The sequence below is a fragment of the Cibotium barometz genome, chromosome 20, assembly GCF_041138505.1.
Source record: "Cibotium barometz isolate CiBa-2024 chromosome 20, ASM4113850v1, whole genome shotgun sequence".
Lineage (NCBI taxonomy): Eukaryota > Viridiplantae > Streptophyta > Polypodiopsida > Cyatheales > Cibotiaceae > Cibotium > Cibotium barometz.
The window spans coordinates 28069137-28095374 of NC_141065.1; the positions used below are offsets into that span (position 1 = coordinate 28069137).

General features: G+C 44.7%; 1 protein-coding gene across 1 annotated transcript; it reads right to left on the reverse strand.

Annotated features, from left to right (window-relative positions):
- Positions 1-352: 352 nt before the first annotated feature.
- LOC147627744 (uncharacterized) lies at positions 353-26017 on the reverse strand. Its single transcript, XM_086814689.1, has 6 exons — positions 25355-26017; positions 2183-2251; positions 1998-2066; positions 1057-1143; positions 797-864; positions 353-704 (listed from the first exon to the last, which is right to left on the reverse strand). The coding sequence occupies exons 1-6, from the start codon at positions 25916-25918 to the stop codon at positions 578-580; spliced, it is 984 nt and encodes a 327-aa protein (XP_086670815.1). The 5' UTR covers positions 25919-26017; the 3' UTR covers positions 353-577.
- Positions 26018-26238: the final 221 nt, after the last annotated feature.

Consider the following 26238-nt stretch of genomic DNA (forward strand, 5'->3'; position numbering starts at 1 on the left):
AGGAACTGGGGATGAAGGACGTCCTCAGGCCTTTTGTCTAATCAGAATGTCTCCAACCTTCCATTCCCTCAGAGTGCTATGGGATTGTAGCCTCAGATTACTCATACCTTGAAAAAATATATAGCACCCAAAAGAGGATACATCTACGCTGCCATTTCCCATGCCTTGGAGGAAACAATACCTTTTGGCTACAGGCAGGCTAGCTAAAGACCCCAGAGCCCGTTGATTGCTCAATGCGGTAATCATAGCCAACAAGAAGGTTTGCCTCTATGTTGGCCACAGTAGCATGAGCAGACAGACTATCACGATAACAAACAGCAGGTGCTAAGAAGTGCCTTGGAAAACAAGGTCATTTGTCAATGAAAGCATAAGAATTGCCTAACTCAATTTCATAGAAAATTATGAGAAAAACTGATCAACCCATGTTCCATTGTCTTTCCATTTGTAAATACACCTAGGTGGTCCTAGAATCAAGTAGAAGAAAGTTTCTCGACAAAGAAACTTCAAATGGTACACCTTTTTGAGAGATTGTTAGTACAGTGAGTGCTTGCCTTGAGGAAATAATCTCCTCTCCAGGTCATGATGCTTTTTGAAGCTCCAGTGGCTTCGAAGCATCCTTTTCATACACCATGCTCCCAAGGCGCGTTGGAGGCCAATATCGAAACACCGACCTTCCCAGTATGTTTTGTGCAGGCAGCGGTCCCCTGCATTTATTTCAACAGCATCAATTGAGACACCGTTCAAAAACTTGTACAGCAGAAGGCTTCTCTTCAAGCCAAAATGCTGATGCACTTACCAGGCATGTGAATCAAAGCTGTTGTTACGGTTATCGCCCATAACAAATACACATCCTTCTGGTACATACTGCCCAAATTCAAACAGAAAAAAGTTCTGTATGAAGAAACCTCGGAGAAGAAACTAAAACACTTCATTAGGGCTTCATTAGGCTTTTAATTAGCTCTGTACATAACTTCAATATGCATCAAACCAATTAAAATTTGCACAACACAGATTTCACAAAGAAGACTCTTGAAATAGCAAAGTTTAGAAACTCACAATAGATTGCATATCATATGTTGGTGGCTCAGCAATATAATCCTCCTGCTGAGCAACACCATTCACAATAAGTTTCCCATCGTGAACCTGCCAATAAATTGGTCATTAGATACAAACTCGTGCAGAACATAAAAGCAACAACAATACAAATATTCATAGAAAACAAGCTATACTCGTCAGATCTCTCTCTCTCTCTCTCTCTCTCTCTCACATATATATATATACATATATATGTATACATATATAGACATATATATAATTTTTCTTTCTTTCTTTTTTCTTTTTTCTTTTGACAAGGTAACATATTTATTTAGTGATAGAAAATGCTACATCCATCAGCTGAGCCAGCTAGATTTCAGCTCCGCATCCCACCTGGAGATTCAAAACCCCTACCAACTGGGCTGCACAACCTAGGGAAAATATGTATCAATATCAATATTTATGTATTATGTATGTGTACACACGCGCACATGTATATGTATATGTATATGTGTGCGTGTACATGTGAGCATGTGTATATGCTCACGCATATATGCGCTTGTGTAATTCTCTCTCTCTCTCTCTCTCACCTCCATAGTGTACCCCTCCGTCCCACATGATATTGTATCCCCTCACTATATTCCACTCACCTCCATAGCGTACCCCCCCCTCACTATATTCCAGTTCTAGTTTCATTTTCTAGGTGCCAGTAGTATCATCTTTATTTTTCATTTTCTGGGTTTTTTTATCCAGACATTGTATCAGATCCACCATGATGTAACTTTTGGTCTCATAGGTCATTATGGCCTTTTGAAGATGTTAATATAACATTTCATTTCATTTCATTTCTCTCTCTCTCTCTCTCTCTCTCTCTCTCTCTCTCTCTCTCTCTCTCTCGCGCACGCACGCACGCACGCACGCAGCTGCAATTGGTGATAAAAAGCAAACCATACAAAGCATACCTCAACTACATCACCAGCTTTTGCAACAACTCGTTTTATAAACACCTCCCCAGAATTATAACCTCTATCCTGAGAAACAACGGCAAAATAAAACACGCCAAACGCCGTTAATTGAAATACAAGTTACATGAATGGAATTTTCTTCTTCCAGACGAACAAAAGAGCAGCATTATACACTTACTTGCCTGCAAAATTGAAGGGGCCGTAAAGATCACAACATCATGTACTTCTGGCTTTCTGAAGTAGTATGAAACCTAAAACAAAGTGGGAGCCAATACTCATTATATTGGGTAAACAACATGACATGAAAGGAGCACTTCCTTATAAAAACTGTAATATTGACGAGCACTTTAGCACTTAACATTCTATTTGACAATGGCCCTTTCTCCCTATGAGGTGCATGTGCACCCAAAATTCCGATGGTCAGGATATTTGCTGGAAACCTCTCCACTTCATCTACATCCAAGATAAATTTCTTCCAGAAACTTCAACGGTCCGTGAAGGGACTAGACTATGATCTAGAGAGGAGAAAATAATCCTCCTATGGAGACTCGATGCTATGTCCCCAAAAGTCATAACTAGACTCATAAAACGGACGAGATTAGAATAATGCCAATCAGTGGCTCATCTATGGGGCATTTACCTAAATGTGTGTTAGTAATTATTGATTAATGAGCTAGTTTAAGTCACCTTATAGTTAAGAACACTTCACAATAGGTCATTATAAAACCATTTGGTGGGTGTCCGATTTGGTGGGTTAAGGACACTCACCAAGTTGCTCTGGAGTTTGGCCTTGCGATCCTGCACGCCTTGATAGGCCTCCCTCCACCGCGTGGGTACCCCATAATGATCATAAGTGAGCCCAAACTCACTTATACAGTAATCACCAAGCTACTATCGCCCATTGTTTATTATTAAGCAATTAGCCTCTAGTTAGCTATTTATTGACTCCAGGCCAATCTAGACCTCATTACTAGACCTTAGCCTTGGGTGGGTCTTCTCAGCCCCTACGCCTGGCTAAACCCTAACCCTAACCTTGGGTTATAACTTATAGCATATCCCCTTAACCCCATGTTATCCTAACCCCCAACTAACATTGGCCCAAGGCCCAATTAGAGATGTAACATTATCACTCCTTTCTTTTCGATTCAGGTCCTTGTGAATCCAAGTAGGAGATAAACCACTATAAGCTTAATCTCGAATTATTTTATCCTAACACACCCCAAAACTATATGTGCAAGTGCTTGCTACTAGTCACTAGCTAACTCTATGCAACAAAGTTGTTGGTGGCTCCCGTTCGCACTTCGTTGCGTGTATAGTTTTAAGAGTACACGCTTACACGGTCATTTGTTAACTATATCAACCCATATATCGTAGCAAGTCACACCAACTTTCCCGCCTCATGCATAGACCTATTGTCACATGCACCCATGCACTAAGGTACAGTGTGACAAACTAGCTCATCATCAATGCTATACATATACAGAAATAGTATCTTTTAGGAACATGTCGTATGCCGTCACCCTATTATGCGCCCTAGTCCAAGGACACGTAAGGCACGAGCTACGTAGGTCATTCCAAGCCGTAGGTGTCAGAGCCTGTCACTTAACCCACTTGGAGAACAATCATTCATGTAGGTTGCCCTAGCATTTAGCCAGAGAGCATTTAAATGAATTTACCAAAGGTATTAAGGCTCTAGGCTAGCCTATGAACCTTGGGCTTGTGGGCACCATGGGTCACACCTAAGGGACATATAGGAGGCCTAGCATCCAGTCGGCCAGCTCTATGAAGCCTAGGTCAGCAATCGCCAGCAACTTTCAGCAAGCGCCTAACACATGTGAAGTGATGGCAAGCATAAATACCATTTAATGCTAAAAAAACAGAGTCATGGGTATTTTACCTTGCCGACAGCAGTTTATTCCTACGGAACAAGAGCCTAGCCTCATATATAAGCAGCCCCCACTTTCCTTGTTCAAATCATCTCATTCTTCACCCAATTCAGCAGTAGAAAAATGCAGAACATGACTGCCTAAGACCTCTATCTTTTGCATGCATCATTCTCAGCCAAAGCACTGAGTGCTTCAGTCCCAAGGTGTAAACAGAAGGGGCAACTGAACACGGAAAATCTAATCAATCATGAAATCTGAAAATACACATGTGCATGCCAGTTAAAACAAGATGACAAATTTGCACGGTACACCACACTAGGGGCCAGAAAATGGGCTAACCACCCCCCCCCCCCCTTCATGGTTAGATTACCAAAAAGGAGCCTGCTTCCAATACAACTTTGCAGGTGCCCAAGGTTCACCACTGGCTGCACCTGTTTCTTCCAATACAATATGAAAACAAGAAAAAACATCACATAATCTGAATTTGCTGACAATTCTCAGCACAAGTGAGTATATCCGACATCAAGCACATGCAGGACAACTATGGACAGCCAAGTGAGCATTCCCGGCATCAAGCACATGCAGGACAACTATGGACAGCCCATAGCACTCCCACATCAGACCAGGACAACACATCATCTTCATCTTCTTCTTGTCTGGCTCATAGGGCAAGTTGACTAGCCCTCAAAGGCTGTTTTCAACAGTCAACCAGCCCTCAGTAGCCACAAAAGAAAGCGACGAGCAATTGTGCACAAGCTTGCAAACCTCCGATCGGAAGGTAAACTGTCTAGAAGCCCACGACCAGCTCTTCCTCCCTGTTTTTAACCTCTATCCAGCCTCTATTCAAGCTGTAAATCCACCGGCCAACAGTGGAGAACATGCAGAAGGAGTCGAGCAGCTTCTCCCATGCATCCGGTGAATTCAGTCACGACGGATGGCTGTAGAAACTTGCCAACAGGCTGAAAACCAGCCGACCAGCCCTCATGCACCCTGAAAAGCATGCGCCCACCCCTCCAATCTGGAGTTTTTGTCAATAATAGAGGCTTCCCCGCTGAAAATAGCCCACACGTGTGCTTTTCTGGTCCAGAAAGGGACGCCTACATGAAAGGAGTCCAAATAATGTCCAATACCCGGTCTTTGGCCGCCACGTGTATTAAATAAGTCCTGCTCAATGTGTACTCACTTATAAGTTGTCCGGTCACTTATAAGTGAGTGTGAACCTGCACCCATAATTATTAACATGTGAGCTCATACAACTGTAAATTGAGTTTTTGGGAATACTTACCACCCGCAAAACACATGTAGACCACATGTCAGTCCCAAACAAGTGTGCACGTACACATCCACAGGGTGCCCAGGCGTCCCTGGCCCCATGGACAACACAGGCAGGAATCTCAGGCATTGTCCAGGCAAACAAGACAAGTCGTCCAAAGATAAAATAAAAGTCATGCACACACATGAGTGCAATTATATTGGAAGAAACACCCATCTACTCAGTTGTATCCGATAAAATGTCCAAGGCTCATGATCCTTCCGGAACCTTCCCAGAACATAAATACATAAGATCTCCAAGAGGTAGTCCCAGAGACTTTCATCATGTCAGGCTCCATGGCCATACATGTACACCATGTCAAGCCCCACAAGCCACACATGTACTATCATGTCAGGCTACACCAGCCATACATGAACTGTCATGTCAGGCTCCATATGCCACACAGACACACCATGTCAAGCTACACCAGCCATACATGTATGTCATGTCAGGCTCCATATGCCACACAGACACACCATGTCAGGCTACACCAGCCATACATGTATGTCATGTCAGGCTCCACATGCCACACATGAACAGTAGAAAAATAGAAGCTGTAAGGAATTTTGTGACATTCCCCCTAGCTTCTAAGGGGTTGACCGCAACTGAAAAGCTTCCAAGTAGGCCTTCATAAGTTCCGGATAATCCGCAAAATAATCCTCGTCCATCCATTTTGCATCCATAGCCGAATGGTTTTTAAACTTCACAAGATACCTGCGCACTAGCTTGCCACCCGCATGCTTGGGCTCTTTATAAAATTTATCTGCTCAAGTTGCAATACCTCCTCAAGTTCATCCACTTCAAGTGGATCTTCCAAAACTGGTTCCATAGAAGGTGGTCTGTAACATGCAGAAGCTCTGGGAGTCTTCTTTCAGCCCTAAACACTACTGGAAACATGGTGATGCAAAACGCAGACCTGAGGAGAGTAGAGAGAGAGAGAGAGATAAAGCTGTAAATTCAGTATATATCATATGGTACAAAAAGATACTCAGTCCACAACCCTAGGTAGCCTTGTAAAAAGGGTGAACATCACCAAAATCTGCCCTACTCTAAGCAACCTAAGGATCCACTCCATAAAGGAATGAATAATTACAATGAGGAGCACTTATACCTATTTATAGGCTTCTTTAATACTAGAAGAGCTGGCTGACTGCTGGTCCGCCAGCCGATTGTGCTCTTTTCTCCATATTTGCTGGTCGGCCACCATACACGCTGAAACGCCTGAATTCTCTTCTTCTAGTATACCTTGTCATGCAGCCGACAGCACCTTGTCCTCTTCATGTCCTTCTCCTAGTCCACTTCTGCACCTTGTGCTCCAAGTCTTAGCTCTATCTGGTTCTTATACTCTTTTTCTGGCTGCCTCTTCTGGACCAGCATCTGAGAATGTCCATGGCACTTTATGCACATGACATCCCCCTCTGTTAAACTTGATGACACGATTCCAACCTGTTCTTGGATGACTGTCATCATCCCACTCTATTCCCGGAGTCCCTCTATCATCCATCCATCTCTCGCAACCCTTTTTTCTGAAATCCCGGCCCGGTCTCCAAACCACTCTGTCTCGGAATAAAATCTATGCATCTGTTCCATCTAGTCCCCAATCCATTCTTGCCTTGACTCTGAACACTGTCTTGGTCTTCATTCCTGAGAAATGAGTCTGGCACTCACATCACCCCTTGGAGGATAATCCTCCCTTGTTGCCCGAGAACCTATCTCGCTCACAAGACTGCCATCCCCTCTGGCTTTGTGGAACACCACCAACAAACCTCCTGGGAGCTCTTCCCGATTCTGTGCTCCTTGCCTTGGGCTTCGTATCTGTGTACTTTCCTGTACCTTGGACCTGTACACCATCATATAGGACTGAATCAGTGTTTAGCTTTGCTGAGCCTGATGCTCTGATACCAATGTAACACGCGAAAGCTCTGGGAGTCTTCTTTCAACCCTAAACACTACTAGAAACATGCTGATGCAAAACACAAACATGAAGAGAGAGAAGAGAGAGAGAGAGAGAGAGAGATGGCTGGAAATTCATTATATATCATATGGTACAAAAAGGTACTCAGTCCACAGTCCTAGGCTGCCTTGTAAAAAGGGTGAACATCACCAAATTCGCCCTACTCTAAGGACCCTAAGGATCCACTCCATAAAGAAATGAATGATTACAATGAGGAGTACTTATGCCTACTTATAGGCTTCTTGAATACTAGAAGAGCTGGCCGACAGCTGGTCGGCAGCCGACTGGGCTCTTTTCTCCATATTTGCTGGTCGGCCACCATACACACTGAAGCGCCTGAATTCTCTACTTCTGGTACAGCCGCCTACCTTGTCATGCAGCCGACAACACCTTGTCCTCTTCAAGTCCTTCTCCTAGTCCACTTCTGCACCTTGTCCTCTTCATATCCTTCTCCTAGTCCACTTCTGCACCTTGTGCTCCAAGTCCTAGCTCTATCTGGTTCTTATACTCTTTTTCTGGCTGCCTCTTCTGGACCAGCATCTGAGAATGTCCATGGCACTTTATGCACATGACATGGTCCCACATAAGGCCTTAACAAATTGTGGATTTTCCAGTGATCAGGCAATACCAATCTATATGCCACTTCATTTATTTTCTGCAAAATTTGGAATGACCCGTAGTACCTGTTTGAAAGCTTAGGAAACCAGCCTTCCTTACCAAGCTGCTTCCGACGACGTGCTTTCTCAAACTTTAGTAATACCCAATCATCTTCCTTGAAAACCACCTCTCACCTGTGTTTGTCAGCTGTCTTTTTCTGCTTAGCTTGAGATCTTTTTATGGCTGTCAGAACCTGTGCAAACACAGTATCCAAATCATGGACATACTCATCTGCTGCAAAGATTTCATCTTTTATTCGTAAGATAGGTGGAAGCACCACCTTGCCATAGACTATCTCAAATGGAGCCTGAATGCACTGTGTTATTGTATGCAAATTCAACCAATGGCAAATACTTTTCCCAATCTAACTTCTGCTCAGATACATAACATTTGAGCAAGTCAAGCACAGCTGAATTTGCTATTTCACTCTGACCATCCGTCTCAGGATGATAGGCTGATGAAAAACTCAACTTTGTGCCCATATTATCAAACAATACCTGCCAAAAAAGACTAGTAGTCTGAGCATCTCTATCCCCCACAATAGACTTGGGCATGCCATGATGTTTGAAAATCTGAGCTAAGAACAACTTTGCCATGTACTCTGGCTTCATTGTTTTCCTCACAGAAATAAAGTGTGCCTGTTTGCTAAAACGATCTATAATAGTCCATATAGCATCATTTCCATGTGCCAATTTCGGCAAGATCCATAATGAAATCCATAGCAATGCTTTCCCATGGTTCCTGTGGAATGGGTAAGGGCTGAAGTAAACCAGGTGTCTTGTGTCTGTCAAACTTGACTTTCTGACACATTATGCACTCTCGCACATAAGCTTCAATATCCCTGCGTAGAGCTGGCCAAAAGAAATATCTTTCCAAAGCCTATGTAGTAGCCAGAATACCACGATGACCAGCATATGGCGGAGCATGACACTCTTCCATAACCTTTTGGCGTAATTCACGCACTACACAAATACGATTCTACATCATCAGAAACCCATCTCTAATCGAATAAGATGGGACAGCAGTACCATGATTCAAATCAGCCCAAATAAGCTGAAAATCTATGTCCAAAGCATACATATATGGCATCCCTAATAAGTCCTGGTGGTAGGCGGTAGTTATGGAATGCACTTGTGGCTTGCGTGACAAAGCATTCACCACCAAATTCTTCTTGCCCAAGGTATGCAAAATCTGAAAATGGAACATGGACAAGAAGTTTGCCCACCTTAGATGCTTTTCCGAGAGTTTAGGCTGTGTAAGAAAGTGCCGTAAACTCTGGTGGTCTGTTTTTACCATAAATTCAGCCCCCAAAAGATAATGCTTCCATGTTTGAAGGACATGAATAACGGCTAACAACTCTTTCTCATAAACCTGCAAATACAATTCCGCATGTCGCAAGTGGCGGCTTTCAAAAGCCACTGCATGTCCCTCTTGGTTCAAAACAGCCCCCAAATAATCTCCACATGCATCACACTCGACCACAAAAGATCTATGCAAATCTGGAATAATAAGAACTGCCCTGATATGATGGCATCCTTCAACTTCTGAAAAGCTGTCTTTTCGGGTTCCGGCCAACGGAATGCTACTTTCTTCTTCGTTAGATCATGTAACGGTGAAGCAAAGAGTCGAATGAATCGACGATAGTACGAGCATAAACCAATAAAGCTCCTAACTTGATGCACATTCTGTAGTTCTGGCCAATCCTTGATTGCTTGAATCTTTGTGGGATCCATGCATACTCCATCCTTGGAAACAATATGCCCTAAATGAATGGGAGAAGAAGAATTAGGGTTAGAGTTCATGTGGGAGACATACACAGAGAAACAAGGGAGAGAGAGAGAGAGAGTTGTGGGGATAAGTCAACTCATCAAGATGAGTGTGTGACTCCCCTATCACACATGTATATTGCACTAGTACACATAGTGCACTTAGTACATTAAAAGTACTAAGTGTACTATGTACTATAACTTATGGGCTTGTACACACTATAAGGGTGGGCATAATGCAGAATTAGGGTTAGAGTTCATGTGGGAGACATACACAGAGAAACAAGGGGGAGAGAGAGAGAGAGTTGTGGGGATAAGTCAACTCATCAAGATGAGTGTGTGACTCCCCTATCACACATGTATATTGCACTAGTACACATAGTGCACTTAGTACATTAAAAGTACTAAGTGTACTATGTACTATAACTTATGGGCTTGTACACACTATAAGGGTGGGCATAATGCCTTTACCCCAACAACCTCCCACTTAAAGGCAAAGTGCCCTTAAGTAAAGGAAAAGAAAAAATCAGCATGTACATGATAATATACAAGGCCATATCAAGGCTGAAACTGGCCTCATCCAATGCCCATCAAGTGTCTGCAATGAGCAAACCGCTCCGGAGGCAAACTCTTTGTCAACAGATCAGCCGGGTTGTCATCCGTATGAATCTTAACAAGCTGAATTTGCTTGTTCTCTATCACCTCTCTGATGAAGTGATACTTCACATCCACATGCTTCGTCTTTGCATGAAAGACAGGGTTCTTTGCCAACTGGATGGCACTCTGACTGTCACAATGCAACAATGGAATATCCCCTGTATAACCCAAATCAACCACTAACCGAGATAGCCATAATGCCTCCTTGCAAACCTCTGTGGCTGCAATATACTCGGCCTCTGTAGTAGATAAGGCAGTGCACTTCTGCATCCTGGATATCCATGACACAGCACCTCCTGTGAATGTAAACACATAACCGGTAGTAGACTTCCGGTTATCTGGATGACCGGCATAATCCGAATCCGTATAACCATGCACTAATGCATCCTGTTTGTTAAAACAAATGCACATGTCCTGTGTGCCCTTCAGGTATCTCATGACACCTTTCACTGCTTCCCAATGCTTCTTACCAGGTTTGGCCATGTATCTAGAAACCACTCCCACTGCAAATGCAATGTCCGGCCTAGTAGCAACCATGGCATACATGAGACTGCCACAAGCTGAAGCATACGGAATCTTGGCCATATCAGCCCTGCCACTATCTGACTGTGGGCTGTCCATAGCACTGAGTTTCACATATGGAGGCAAAGGAGTACTAGTCTTCTTCCCCCCGTCCATATTGAACCTCTGCAAAACTTTGCCAATGTATTCCTTCTGAGACAAATACAACACATGCTGATTTCTGTCCCGAAGTATCCGCATACCCAAAATGTGATTTGCATCACCCAAATCCTTCATATCAAAGGTTTCATGCAGCCTCTTCTTCAAGGCATCCATCTCTTTACGAGATTTCCCGGCAATCAACATATCATCAACATACAAGATGAGGATCAATAGACTGCCATCCAAAGCTTTCTTGGTGTACAAGCAGTGATCTATGTCACTTCTCCTGAAATCCTGGGATTTCATGAATGTATCAAATTTATGATACCATTCCCTTGGTGCCTGTTTGAGCCCATAAAGACTCTTTTTCAGCTTGCATACAAGCTTCTCCTTTCCATTCACTGCATAACCCTCTGGCTATTGCATATATATCTCCTCATGGAGATCACCGTGAAGAAATGCAGTCTTCACATCCATCTGAATCAAGTCCAGATCATCATGAGCAACCAAAGCTAATACAGCTCTAAGTGTGGTCATTTTGACCACTGGAGAGAAGATCTCATCAAAGTCCACACCATATTCCTGCTTGAAGCCCTTAGCCACTAACCTGGCTTTGTACCTTGGCTTTGCATCAGGTGCAACTTTGAGCCTGTAAACCCATTTGCATGGCAAAACCTTCTTGCCTGTAGGCAAATGCACCAACTTCCAAGTTCCATTTTTATGTAGAGAATCCATCTTTGACTTCATGGCACGCTCCCATAGAGCCTTGTCTGCCCTCTGTAAAGCCTCCTTATAACATGAGGGCTCCCCACAGTCAGTGAGCATCAAGTAGTCAACCCCTGGAACAAACCTGTCAGGGGCTCTGGAGGGTCTTGTGGACCTCCGTACCCAATGACCATCATTTGCAGGTTGCTGTCCAGCCTGCATATCACCTATTGGTGGCTCCTGTTCCATGCCATAAGGCTGAAAAATCATGCCCGGTATCTCCTCTAACTGTGGCATATCCATAGGGATATCTTCTGCCATCTCTAGCTGTCCATTTGGACCATTTTCAGCACCATTTAAGGGCTGGTTTTGCTGCTGTAATGGCTGATTTACAGCCCTTGGTTGTTGTCCGTGATGTCCATCATCATCAAAGATGACTCTGCCAGGCTCCTGTTGCCTTGCAGGCTCCTTATACATGCATGCATCAAAAACGACATCATTGCTGCGTATAATCTTTCTATTCACGGGATCCCAAAGTCTATACCCCATTTCACCTCTGTCACCATATCCTAGGAATATGCATTTGTGAGACTTAGGATCAAGTTTGGTGCGCATTTCCCTGCGTATGTGCACGTACGCAACGCAACCAAACACTCTCAAGTGCTTGTATGACGGAGGCTTCCCTGTCCATACTTCTTCCGGCACTTTCCCACCAAGCCTCGTGTTAGGTGACCTGTTTATAAGGTGAACGGCTGTCATAACAGCTTCAGCCCAAAAACCATGAGGTAATGCAGCATGTGACAACATAGAACGGACCTTCTCCTGAATGGTCCTGTTCATCCTCTCTGCTGTCCCGTTTTGTGGAGGATCATAAGGAGTAGAGAGCTCCCTCTTGATGCCTTTAGCATCACAAAAGTCCTGAAACTGTTTGGACATATACTCTCCACCATTGTCGGAACGCAAAGCCTTCAGTGTTTTACCAGTTTGATTCTCAACATGAGCAACAAACTTCTGAAACACTGAGAATGTATCACTCTTCAAACGAAGAGGATAAACCCACACCTTGCGTGTGGCATCATCTATAAAAGACACAAAGTATTTTGCCCCTCCCAAAGAAAGCTGAGGCATCTCACATACATCTGTATGCACAAGCTCTAACTGAGCATCTTTCTGTCCAAGAGCTTTCTTGTGGGGGCACTGGAGTTGCCTACCATATATACAATGCTCACAAAACTGAAAACTTGAAAACTTTAGAGAAGGCAAGGAACCCAAACGAGACAATTGCTCCATTCCTTTGACACTCATGTGTCCCAACCGGCTATGCCACATAGAGATTTCCGGCAGCTCGGTTGCATTTACATTAGCATGGTGACAAACACCTGCATGCATGAAATAAAGAGTGTCCACCTTAGAGCCTCTGGCAACAACCAGTGAGCCCTTACTAATCTTCCACTTTCCACGACCAAATGTGGTAACATAATCAGCATCATCAAGCTGTCCAGTAGAAAGCAGATTCTTCTTGATCTCAGGCACATGCCTGACATCATGGAGCATAAGCTGTGAGCCATCTGAAAACACAAGCCTCACATCACCTCTGCCAAGAATCTTGCATGCATGGTTATCACCCAAATAAACCACTCCTTCATTGCCAGCAGTATACCTGACAAACAAGTCTCTGTAACCTGTGACATGAAAGGAGGCACCTGAATCAATGATCCATGAGTGCATACCATGACCACCTGTAAGAAGTGAATGGGCATCAAGTGAAGACGTAAATAGGACTCATCCTCACTGTCACCTGCATGTGACACATTGATTTCTTCAATTTTGACTCCACTTTTGCCCTTTGGCTTTACATCTTTGGCTTCATCTTTCTCTTTGTCTTTGCCTTTTCCCTTTTCTTTTTGATCATTTTTCCATTGGTAGCATTGCTTTTTAATGTGTCCCTATTTGCCACAATAATGGCATTCCAAGTCCTTTTTGGAGCGAGACTTGCTCCTTCCCCGTTCTTGGCTTTTTCCCCTTTGTTGGGATCTCCCACGTGCATTCATTGCATTGGACTTTCCAACAGAGTTGTTTTTCCTGTTCATCTCTTCTTGAAGAAGAGCACCCTCAACATCTGCATATGACAGCATAGCATTTGAATTGCTAGTGGCTGTCCTGAATGTGTCCCAACTCTCTGGCAAAGTGCATAACAGAAAAGTGGCTTTGAACTCATCGTCCATTGCCAACTTTTGATTTATAACTTGGCTGACAATACCATTAAACTCATTTAGATGGGCTGTCATAGACGCCCCTTCCTTCATCTGAAGACCTATGAGTTTCTTCAACCAATACACTTTGCTTGAGGCACTTTGCTGGGCATACAAGTCCTGCAATCTCTACCACATTCCCCAAGCTATCTTCTCTTCACGAATGCTGAAAAGTAAAGTGTCTGACACAGACAACATGATGGTGGATCTTGCCAGCTCATCCATATCTTCCCACTCTTCAGCAGTAAGAGAAGCGGGCTTTACACCCCTTTCTTTGATAGGCTTGTGCTGCTTCTTCTGGAGCAACACATTATAGCACTGGGTTTGCCAAATATCATAGTTATGTGAGCCTTCAAGCTTCTTGATGTGAAGCAATGCAGAGCTCTCACCTGTGGTTGCCATAGCAATATGCAACTGTCAATGCCTGACTCCCTGCAAAATGTGCAAACACTGCACCAAAAGCACACAAAGTGCTCACAGTTGTTCTCCCAAGCTTTATCTCCCACTGCGGAAGCAAGAATGCAACTTTTCTCCACTGTATGTGATGAAAACACCAAAATCTGGTTGCTGCAGATTTAGGACAGCACCTTAAATGTGCTCTGTTCCCCTTCCAAAGTACTGTACAGCAGTACTAAGTGCTCACCAATGATGTACCAAACCTGTACTGGCAAGTACAGCAGCTGAAATCGAGCCTTTTCCTCACTCAAATCAGTGTACAGCCATGCCAAAACTTGCACAAAGCTGTGCCAAATGTGTACCAGCAGGTACAATAGCAATAAATGCTCTCCTGGCTGTCCAAATGAGTGAAAATCAGACTTTTACAGTCCCGAACACTTCATACAACAGTCCTGAACAGAAATTGGGCAAAAGCCCCTTGACTGCAAGCTGATTTCTGAGGATTCAAAGCATAAAAGTCTTGCCTGCTGCTTTGCCAAGCTCAACAAGCATACGATCTTGAAAAGCCCCTTGATTTAAGATCAATTGCTGATCATACATGGTACATTGACGCACATGAAGGCATCCAGAGTCTTCGCGATGCTTCCCCCAGGCCACATATACATCCAATACATGAAAGCCCCTTGATTTACAGGCACATTGAGTGCTTGTAAGGCATCAACACATTATCCACAGCATCAAATGCGATTGCCTGCATGCAAATCAATCCAATCGGCACAAAAGCCCCTTGATTTGCACTGCAATTTGCTGCAATTTTGCCCGAATGTGCGATTTCTCACATCATACAGCATGTATGAATGCTTAATTGCACAATTACATCAAAAGCCCCAAATTTTGACATCCAATTTCCTGCAAATTGATCCTGATTGTGACCAATGTCACCCAATTTTGCCAATTTTGCTCAAAACTGAGCAATTCGGCACTTGTACCTGCTCAATTGATGATTGTACTTGCTCAATTGCAAATCCCAAAAAAAAATTGAAGCAGAATACCTTGTAATTTTTGATTTTCTGTTGCAGAAAAAGGGGGTGATGAATTTGGTGCTGCTGTATAGATGATGCTGCCGCTGGTGATGTTTGCCGTAGAGGAGAAGAAGGTGAGGGAGGCCCAGTTTTGCTGGATATAATGACTTCCTGTGCAAGAGGCCTTCCAGATCATAGGAAGGCGTCAAGATGGGCACATCCCACACAGATATCCCATAGCTCAAATGTGTCGCAAAGCTGTGTCTGCTCTGGGCACAGGCCCGAGATGATAGGTTGATGCGTATCCGCAAAGCAAGAGAAACGCAGAGCGCTCCTGGTTTTATACGCAGGAAAACTTACAGCGATTTCGTAATGAACAAGCCGCTTGGCTCTTACGTGTTCACTCACGCCCAGTTGCCAACGCCTTCGCCCAACGCTCACGTGTTTTCGCTCCACGTTCACCGCACCAGGTATGCGCCTGTCCGCCTGCTTCGCCTAGCGCAGGTAGCCAAGGTTGAATGCGCTGGCCTCCTCGCTACCTCACGTATTGCTGCCGATCGACGGAGCTCTTACGCCTTGCCTTCACGATTACACGCGTGCGTATGGACACCCGCCACCTGCTCTTTCCGTCAGGCCTCTATTCGGCTGTGGTCATCGCTTCTACCATGTGCACCACGCCTCTGTAGCCTTCGCTTCACACACCTTGGCCTTTCCAGAGTATACATAGACGAAAAGGGAGTCTTGGGCTTTCTTTGCTCGATCAAACAGAGAGGACGGGCCTGCTCCAGCTTCAGCTTCAGCTACGCGTTTCTGAAGAAACTCAGCGTCAACCCCTAGTCGACCTGCAGGCTCTGATACCAGTTGAATGGGAGAAGAAGAATTAGGGTTAGAGTTCATGTGGGAGACATACACAGAGAAACAAGGGAGAGAGAGAGAGAGAGAGAGAGAGAGAGAGAGAGTTGTGGGGATAAGTCAACTCATCAAGATGAGTGTGTGACTCCCCTATCACACATGTATATTGCACTAGTACACAGTGTGCACTTAGTACATTAAAAGTACTAAGTGTACTATGTACTATAACTTATGGGCTTGTACACACTATAAGGGTGGGCATAATGCCTTTACCCCAACACTAAATAGTGAATTTCTGACAAGAAGAATTCACTCTTCTTTCCATTGATGAAAAGCTTATGTTTCCTTAGCTCTTCAAAAACAATGGCAAGATGCTCTTTATGTTCAGCCTCACTCTTTGAGAAAATGATAATATCATCAAAGAAAGCTCCTGTGAACTTGCGGTGAGGTCTAAAAATTATGTCCATCATTCTATTGAAAGTGGCGGGAGCATTCGTAAGTCCAAATAGCACAACCAAATACTCATATAATCCAAATGATGTTCGAAAAGCCGTTTTGTGCACATCTTGAGGTACCACTCGAATCTGATGGTAACCACTCTTAAGATCAATGCAACTGAAACAAGCAGCTCCCTCAAGTTTATCAAGAATATCATCGATTCGAAGAATCGGAAACCTGTTCTTGATAGTGATCTTGTTAAGGGCCCTGTAATCAACACACATTGTGTATGTCCCATCCTTTTTCTGCACAAGTAAAACTGAAGAACAATAAGGCGAAGAACTTGGCCTTATTAACCCCTTCTCAAGTAAATCATTTACTTGAGTCATGATTTCCTCCTGTTGGGCCGCAATCACCCTATAAGGAGGTCGGTTAGGAGGAGAACTCCCAAGGATTATGTCAATACAATGATCCTCTGGCCTCTCTGGCGGTAACTGTCCTGGAAGTGAATCGGTAAAACAATCAACATTTTCACTTAAGAAATCAATCTTATCTTGATCTACGGGAGCTACAGCATCATGCTCAACATTATCACGTACGAAGACCAAGTAAGAACAAGCTGATTTCTTTATTGCCTTTGAAATAGATATATGGCTTATAACGGGTATGGTACTCCCAGTAGTACCCGCATCAATACAAACTTCCCTACCCCTATGAGGAAACATAACTTTCTTTTCTTTGTGCAAAATCTTGGAATCCAAACAGTAATGCCAAGGCATCCTAAGTATCACATCACATCCTGTAAGTGGTGCCACGAGGAAGTCTTCATGATCCAAATATCCCTGTATTTGTATGCAAAGCGTCCCAATGATGGGATTGACCTTAACTTCCTTGCCCTCAAAGACAGCATCTGCATGAAAGTCCATGCCCAATTCCTCAAGCTTTAACCCAAGAGCAGCAGCCATCTGTATGGATATGAAGTTATCTGTTGAGGCATTATCAAAAAGGAATAAAGCTGTTTGGTCCTTTGACTTGCCCCAAGCTTTGCATAAAATCTTGCTCTTTGTTTCATGTGCAGTGTTACCCTGAACATCGGGTATAACATTCACACTCGTTTGGCATCCTGCACATTATTCTTTTTGAGATTCTGGGGGCATTGAGCTTTCATGTGATCTTTGCTCCCACATAAGAAGCACTTCCCCTCTCATGCAATCAAAGATATACTCTCTGGACAGCTTAGGATCATCCTTTTTACCCCCCGGCTTCTTTTCTGAGCCCCCTTTTGCATCCTTGGACTCATGAGACATAAACTTAGGTGGCTGTTCACCCTTTTTCTGCTCATTTCTAGCTCTGAATTTTCCCTTGTATGAGCTGAATTCTTGTCTTTTTGATGCTCCCTTGCCATGCAACTCCTCAAAAATAGTTGTTGAGTATATGAACTCCTGTAAAGTGTTGTGGGAGTACACTGCAAGGCTCTTTTGATAAATGATTTGTTGCAGCCCTGACTCAAACTTTATTTTCTTCTCATCCTCACTAATCGTCATGAAAGGTGTGACCTTGAGAAGAATCCGCCAAAACTTTGAAACATAAGAAGAAACGGATTCGCCTTCATCCCGTGTTAGCCAATCCCATTCCTTTCGTACATCCTTCTCAAAGTGAGGAGGAAGAAACTGATCATAAAATTGTTCTTTGAAAGCAATCCATGTACGAGCAACTGTCCTATCCAAAAGCTTTGCCATCCACCAATCACTTGCAGTCTCTTTAAGATGCATACCCACATGCCTGAGCATAGATTTCTCAATAAATTCCTCAGTGCAAAAGACTATTTCAAATTGCCTTATGAAAACAAGTGCCTTGGTATTTTCAGAAGCCCACGACCAGCTCTTCTTCCTTGTTTTTAACCTCTTTCCTGCCTCTATTCAAGCTGTAAATCCGCTGGCCAGCAATGGAGAACATGTAGAAGGAGTCGGCCAGCTTCTCTCATGCATCCGGTGAACTTCAGTCTGTTAGAAGTCATCTCCTGTCTTTATCAGACACCAAGGCCTCTGTTGTGGGTGTGCTCGCCCTGTATAGGTGTTTTATCATTTTTCCTCACTCCCCGTATTTTTTTCCCATTTTTTCCATGATGTGGGTGGCTGCCACAGGCTGGCAGGAGCCTCTGATGCTGGCCGACTGCACTCATGTGTACCAGGAGCTGGCCGACTTCATCAGGAGGGGTCGTGGTATTTTTCTTTGCTGGCCGACTGGATGTGCCCAGTCGTGAGGGCCACTAGTGCTAGCCAACTGCATGATGGGGCCATATAAATAGGCCCCATTGCCCCACATTGTACTCATTCAGTTATTTCTCGGGATCTTGTGTATAGAGAAGAGTTATACGCCTATCTCTCTCCTTCTCTTGTGTTGTCTATTTTCTGCACTCTACTTGCTCTTGTGGTCTCAAGTTTGATTATCATTTCCGCTGCGTATTTTGACATGGTATCAGAGCCCTAGGCTCTTGATAGATCTTGGGAGTTTTCTGAGCAAGAGGGGGATAGTTACGTTGCTGATTGGTGGACTGTTTGGACTGTTCGGCAAGAGAAGTTGCAAGAGGAAGGCAGGCTAAAGTGCTGGACAGCCACTTGCAGGTTTAGAGTTTTTTTTTCCCACCCACCCACCCTTTTTCAGTTACATCCCCGCGATGCCAGATTTGTTAGAGATGGCTGAGAAGCATGTGAAGATCCCGACACTCCCCACGTTCCCAGTGGACCGTCAGTTGGACGGGAACAACTACGGCATATGGAAGGTTATGATGGAATCTGTTCTGGAGTCTTATGACCTTGCTGATTTCGTCATTGTTGGGGTTCCACGGCCGGAAGTAGAGGAAGGGGAGTTACCGTCGATCCGAAAGGACCGGGAGGCTCAGACACAAATGTGGGATCGTGTCAACGCCAGGGTCCGTTCGTTTATCTTTCTCAACTACACACGCAAGTAATCCATCATGTAAAGCATATGACGCTGGCCAGAGGTATATGGCAGCATTTGGCCTCTCTTTACAACAGGGTATCGCCCATGAAGAGGATTTCCTTGGAAGTACAAATGCTGGTTATGAGCCCTGCAAAGTCGTTGACGATGCGGAAGCATATTAACAAGCTGCAAGCTCTTCAGCAGGAAGTTCTTCAGGCTAGGAAGGACATATCGGCAGAGGACATGGCCATAACGTTGCTGTCGCACTTGCCCTCTCACTACTCAGCATTTTACTCGTCTTTTGATTACCAGTGGCAAGCTCAGCACCATCACGTGGGAGGAGCTTGTGCCCATGGTCTTGGACCAAGAGGAACGATTCACGAACCCTCCTCAAGGTGGAGGTTCAGAGGCCTTAACTAGCCAACGGTCGAAAGGCCGTAACACGAGCAAAGGGAAGGCTTCCTCGGAGAAGTCTTCTGAGAAGAAGTCCGGCGCTGACCGCGAGAAACTAAAGGCAGAGAGGACCTGTAATGATTGTGGTGAGAAAGGCCACTATTGGAGGCAATGTCCCAAGCGGAAGACCGAGAAGGGTGAAGATTCCTCAACAGCAATCATGAAAACTCCGGCTTTTGTGCACCTGAAGGTGATAGACACTGATGTTTCATTTTCTTCAAGCAAGGAGGAGATTGGAGGATTCTCCGCAACGGATACTCGGGAGTGGATTCTAGACAGTGGTGCCTCCAAGCACATGACTCCTTCCCGTTCAGATTTACAGGATCTCTGCAAGTATTCTGGTCACATTCTTACTGGGAATACATCCCCTATCCCAGTTCACAGTGAGTGCAGGTTGGAGATAGTTCCCGATGGCAGAGGGGGAAAGCATTCCTCCCAGGTGTTGTATGTTCCGTCACTTGGTTTTCATCTGTTGTCAGTGCATCAGGTTCGCAAGACTGGCGTACGGGTGCATTTTGTTGCTCTCCGGGACAAAGCAACAGGCCAGGTGGTTTGGGAAGGCGGAGTGGAGAATGGAGTTTACAAGCTTTCAGCACTCTCTCTCCCAGGTCCTCAGGTTTGTGATGAGTGGCAGTCTGGTAATGGCCACTTAAGTGTGGATATGCTGCTGGTACAGGCTTTCCAAGACCAGATAGTGGATAGCTTGCCAATAGATGGCAGCAATTGGCAAGACCTCTCGAGTACTGATGTTGGTAGTTCTTGTGTTCGTCAATCAGAGGAAACTGAACAGGTCACTTATGCTCTGATGTCTCGTAGTATTCGGGACAAAGAACCTCCTGTAGATGATGATGTTCTTTCCATGGGGACCTTTCGGAAAGCCAGGCAGGTGGCAGTTGATTACTTGCAGAAGGAGGAGCATACCCCAGGCTTTGTGGTTCCGGATTCAGAGGGGGTGGTTGACAAGTTTCAGAAGGCCTTGCATGGTCTTCAGCAGGTTTCCAGGACTTGGCTTTTCACCGTAACAGGTGTTGATCCTTGTGAGCAGTGTGATGCCTCTTTGACTCAGAAGCAGAATGGTTCATTGATCTAGTTGATAGACACCAGATTGGACGTGAGCTTCCTGATGAGGCTGTTGAGCTCATGGTTGCAGATGACTCTTTGGGAGGCACGATTGCGTATCCTGTGGTTTCTGCGGCATGTGAAGGATCATGGACTCTTGTACACGAGGGGGATTGATTGATGGAGTCCGACACCACGGTGGGAGTGACTCAGTTTGGGGAGGAGATCCGGACACGAGGAGATCTACTTCAGGCCCAGGAGCAGTTTTATGGAGCGGTAAGAGGCAGTCATCTTTTGCCTTGTCGACGACAGAGGCAGAGTACCGAGCTGCTTGTGATGCTGCTTGTGAGGTGGTGAGGTTGCAGAGGTTGCATTGCAAGTTTGGGCTTCCACTGGAGGAACCCATGGTCATCCAAAGACACTTTGTTCATGAACAGATCGTTGCTGATGACATCTTGCTAGAGTTCTGTTCGATGGAGAACAGTACGGTGGACCTCTTCACGAAGTCGCTATCTTAGGATTTGCTCAGGCGGCACCCCAACTCCCTGTGGTTGGTTTCCCAGCCAAGAGCTGAGAGGGGGTGTTAGAAGTCATCTCCTATCTTTATCAGACACCAGGGCCTCTGTTGTGGGTGTGCCCGCCCTGTATAGGTGTTTTATCATTTTTCCTCACTCCCCGTATTTTTTTCCCATTTTTTTCATTTTTTCCATGATGTGGGTGGCTGCCACAGGCTGGCAGGAGCCTCTGATGCTGGCCGACTGCACTCATGTGTACCAGGAGCTGGCCGACTTCATCAGGAGGGGTCGTGGTATTTTTCTTTGCTGGCCGACTGGATGTGCCCAGTCGTGAGGGCCACTAGTGCTAGCCAACTGCATGATGGGGCCATATAAATAGGCCCCATTGCCCCACATTGTACTCATTCAGTTATTTCTCGGGATCTTGTGTATAGAGAAGAGTTATACGCCTATCTCTCTCCTTCTCTTGTGCTGTCTATTTTCTGCACTCTCCTTGCTCTTGCGGTCTCAAGTTTGGTTATCATTTCCGCTGCGTATTTTGACACAGTTGCAATGGATGGCTGTAGAAACTTGCCAACAAGCTGAAAACCAGCCGACCAGCCCTCATGCACCCTAAAAAGCATACACCCCTCCTCCAATCTAGAGTTTTTGTCAATAATAGAGGCTTCCCCGCTGAAAATGGCCCACACGTGTGCTTTTCTGGTCCAGAAAGGGGCACCTACACGAAGGGAGTCCAAATAATGTCCAGTACCCGGTCATGGCCGCCGCGTGTATTAAATAAGTCCTGCTCAATGTGTACTCGCTTATAAGTTGTCCGATCACTTATAAGTGAGTGTGAATCTGCACCCATAATTATTAACATGTGAACTCATAAAGCAATAAATTGAGCTTTTGGGAATACTTACCACCTGCAAAACACATGTAGACCACCTGTCAATCCCAAACAGGTGTGCATATACACGTCCACAGGGTGCCCAGACATCCCTGGCCCCATGGACAACACAGGCAGAAATCTCAGGCATTGTCCAAGCAAACAAGACAAGTCATCCAAAGATAAAATAAAAGTCATGCACACACGAGTGCAATTATATTGGAAGAAACACCCATCTGCTCAGTTGTATCCGATAAAATGTCCAAGGCTCATGATCCTTCCGAAACCTTCCCAGAACATAAATACACAAGATCTCCAAGATAGCTAGTCCCAGAGACTTTCATCATGTCAGGCTCCATGGCCATACATGTACACCATGTCAGGCCCCACAAGCCACACATGTATTGTCATGTCAAGCTACACCAGCCATACATGTATTGTCATGTCAGGCTCCATATGCCACAGACACACCAGTCAGGCTACACCAGCCATACATGTATGTCATGTCAGGCTCCACATGCCACACATGAACAGTAGAAAAATAGAAGCTATAAGGAATTTTGTGACACAAGGCAGTCCAAAGCTTTGCTTCAGCATTCAGCTTTCAGTAGTGCATCTCCCTCAGCAAATCTAGGTGTGCATAAGGCTGTCCGAAGAGGCTTCAATGTTGTCTTCAACCTACCTGATGGTTCAGCCATAGTTGATGGCGTACGGTCGTACGATACAGTACGGTACGATATCATAGGGGAATTTACTGTACCGTATGAAATTTTAGAATACGATACGATAAAGTACGGTTTTTTTTTTACACTTATAAATTTATAGATTATCAATTTGAAAGGATAGAGAGTTCAGAGGTTGCTACAAGCCAAAATTTCATTAAAAACAAGTTACAAACAAAAGTACAAAGCAAAGTACTAAGGGCAGCTACACCATAAGATCGATGCAGCACAAGTACAAAAAAAGGGATAAGAGAGCGCAGGCTAGAATCTAAATCCTAGAACCTAGATGGAGAAGGCATCACTATCGCTCTCGTTGTGATCATCTATAGGAGAAGTGGGCACCTCTGAGCCCTCGCCAAAGTCACCATCGCTAAGGAGGTTGCCTTGCAAGTGCCGAGGCCCAAGAGAGGAGAGCTTGAGAGCCTAGAGCTATGAGAGCTTGAGCTTGAGAGCTTGAAACTTGTGGTGGAGAGGTTGGAGGAGAGCTTTTTAAAGGGAGACCAAAGAGTCCAAGGCCCAATTGTTGGAAGACAGTCTACAAAGAAACAGAGAGAGGGGGGTAGTTGAGGGAAAGCTTTTGCTTCTTGTTGCCCTAACTAAGGAAGGTGCCTCACCTCAACCCTCCAAATACGGAGCAGAGCTCACAAGGATAGAGAGAACAGATCCTTTGCATCCACACCACAAGTCAACATCCAAAGATCCTTGGCTGTTGAGCCTAAAACGACACCAAAAGCAAGCAAGCCCCATAACATTCAAAAACAATTGTAAACGGCCATTTTTTCCCAAAAAAAAGGGGGGTCTCAAACGATGATGAGCAAAGAGGGCTGCTGTCCCAACAATGTGAAGATGATGAGTAGAGAGGGCTGCTGTCCGAACGATGTGAAGATGAGCAAAGAGGGCTGCTGTCCAAAGGTGAGTGAAGATGAGCAGAGAGGGTTGCTGTCCCGATGTCAATGGAGGATGAAGAGTAGAGAGTGGGCTGCTGTCCCAAGGTGAGCTGTAAGAGAAAAACGCTGATGTGATGGAGCAGAGAGTGGGGTGCTGTCCCAAGATATGCTTCAGTAGAAAAACGCTGATATGGTGAAGACCCAGGCTGCTAAAGAGGTAAGCCAGCAGCAGCAGCAGAAGATCTAGTGATGTGATGTCAAATATGATGTGATGGATGCTGAATAGGAAACGATGCATATATATATATGCTGTTGTGCTGGTGGTCGGTCCAAGGACAGCTTTCAGCCAGCAGCAAGAGACCCAAAAACCAAACAAAATCAGATAAAACCCCCTTTTAGGACTGGGAAAAATACCATTTTCACACAAAGACCACATCGGCATGTGGTTTACCTCAAGTCCACGGCATTTATGCTTTTTATGTTCAATGGAGCTGGCCGACCAGCAATCGGCCAATCAACATGGCTTCCAAGAGCTTATATAAGACAAGGCATTGCTTCATCCCTGTCATCTGATCCTCAGTTCAGGATAGGAGACTTGACCTTGATGCAACCAAACCTCCCTCTAGATGTCGTGGTCAAACCTCCCAATCAACCTAGCACCAGGCCAATATGATCCATATAAGACCGCATATGAAAGATACCATCATATACTACCTTGGTTTCCCGTCCAGGCCATAATCTAGCCACCGGTAAACTATCCAGGTATAAGGTCCCTCACGACCTTGTCTTCCGGAACTAGCTAGCAATCCATAAACCATCCTCACCCCTCAGCCTTTTGGGTCTAGGCATCCATACGATCGGCCACCCATAAGCTACCTGGGTCATACAATGGATACAATGGTCTTGGTATCATCTCTCCACCCCTTTAGAGGGTTCAATATCTGGTATGCCTCCGCATCACTCCTCTCGTTGAAAATCATGGCATATGGACAACCCATAACAAGCCACCATATGCAAGCGCGCAATATCAAAGTATAGCATTTCCATCAACTATCATGAATATTCAATTCATGACGTAGAAGGCATTGAAACAAATGTTTTTGCCATCTATATATATATATATATATATATATATATATATATATATATATATATATATATATATATATATATATATATATAAGCTCTATCACCGTGCAAAACACTATTACAGCCGCAGCCATTTTTGAGTCAATCCACATATTCAACACTTTCTCCCACCCACCCCCAATTCTGTCCATGAGCAGCCATAAACCTCTCCCTGCCTAAAACAGCATTGAGAAGGAAAAGGGAGAGAGGACTTACTTTTTCTGCAAAAATTCTGTCTCCGACCTCCAGTGTGGGGAACATGGAGAGGGAAGGGATATACCTAAAGTCTGCAATGAAATATCTGAAAAGGAGTGAAAATACAATGGTGGCTGCAATGGTCTTAAAATCCTCCGGGGTGAGGTTAAGCCAATCCGAGACCTGTTTAAAAAAACCCCCCTTCTCCGCATCCCCATCGCCAGAGCTGTCAGTTGAAGCTTTCTCCTCCTCAGGGGAGGGCAAGGCTACCTTCTGGCCTTCTGCTGCAGATGGAGATGTCACAGAAGCATCTTCTTCAGACGTTTGGCTCAGGAAAGAGCCATCGCTGGAGTCCCTGATGCGGGTGAGGTTCCTTCTCTCTGCACAAAACGGGAGCCCTAGATAGGGTTTGCCGTCTGTTATGCGGACGCTGCAGTAGCCGGATGAAGATGAAGATGACGACGAGGGTCTGAGCTTGAGCCGAGAAAGCCTAGCGTCTAGAGTTGCAGCCCTGGTAGCGAAGGGCTGTGCTGGACATGGTGCTGGATAGTGAGAGAGACGAGAGGAAGAGCTGAGGAAAGGCATTTCTCACTCAAAAACGCACACCGCACCCTGTGTCTTCTCTCCCTCTCACCACTCAAAACACCGTCTCCCTCTCACTGTTGGTAAGATATTGATATCAAAACATCCAGACCTTGTGGGGAATAATTAAAAATTTTAAGATGGCCTGCCATCAAAAAATCCAGACCTTGTGGGGAATAATTAAAAATTTTAAGATGGCCTGCCATCAAAAGAAATGAAAAGAAAGAAAGTATTAATATTAGTTTATGAAAAAAAGAGAGAAAAAGAAAGGAAAAGAATCACTAATGAGAGAGAAAAATGAAAAGAAAGTAATTAAATAACTA

What these genes read in the sequence shown, in the direction of transcription:
- LOC147627744 (XM_086814689.1), bottom strand. Translation starts at nt 25,918, where the DNA reads ATGCCTTTCCTCAGCTCTTCCTCTCGTCTCTCTCACTATCCAGCACCA. An exon ending in ACAGAATTTTTGCAGAAAAA is followed by an intron (nt 2,252 to 25,354) that starts GTAAGTCCTCTC and finishes ACTTTGTTTTAG; the next exon opens with GTTTCATACTACTTCAGAAA. An exon ending in CATATGATATGCAATCTATT is followed by an intron (nt 865 to 1,056) that starts GTGAGTTTCTAA and finishes GAATTTGGGCAG; the next exon opens with TATGTACCAGAAGGATGTGT.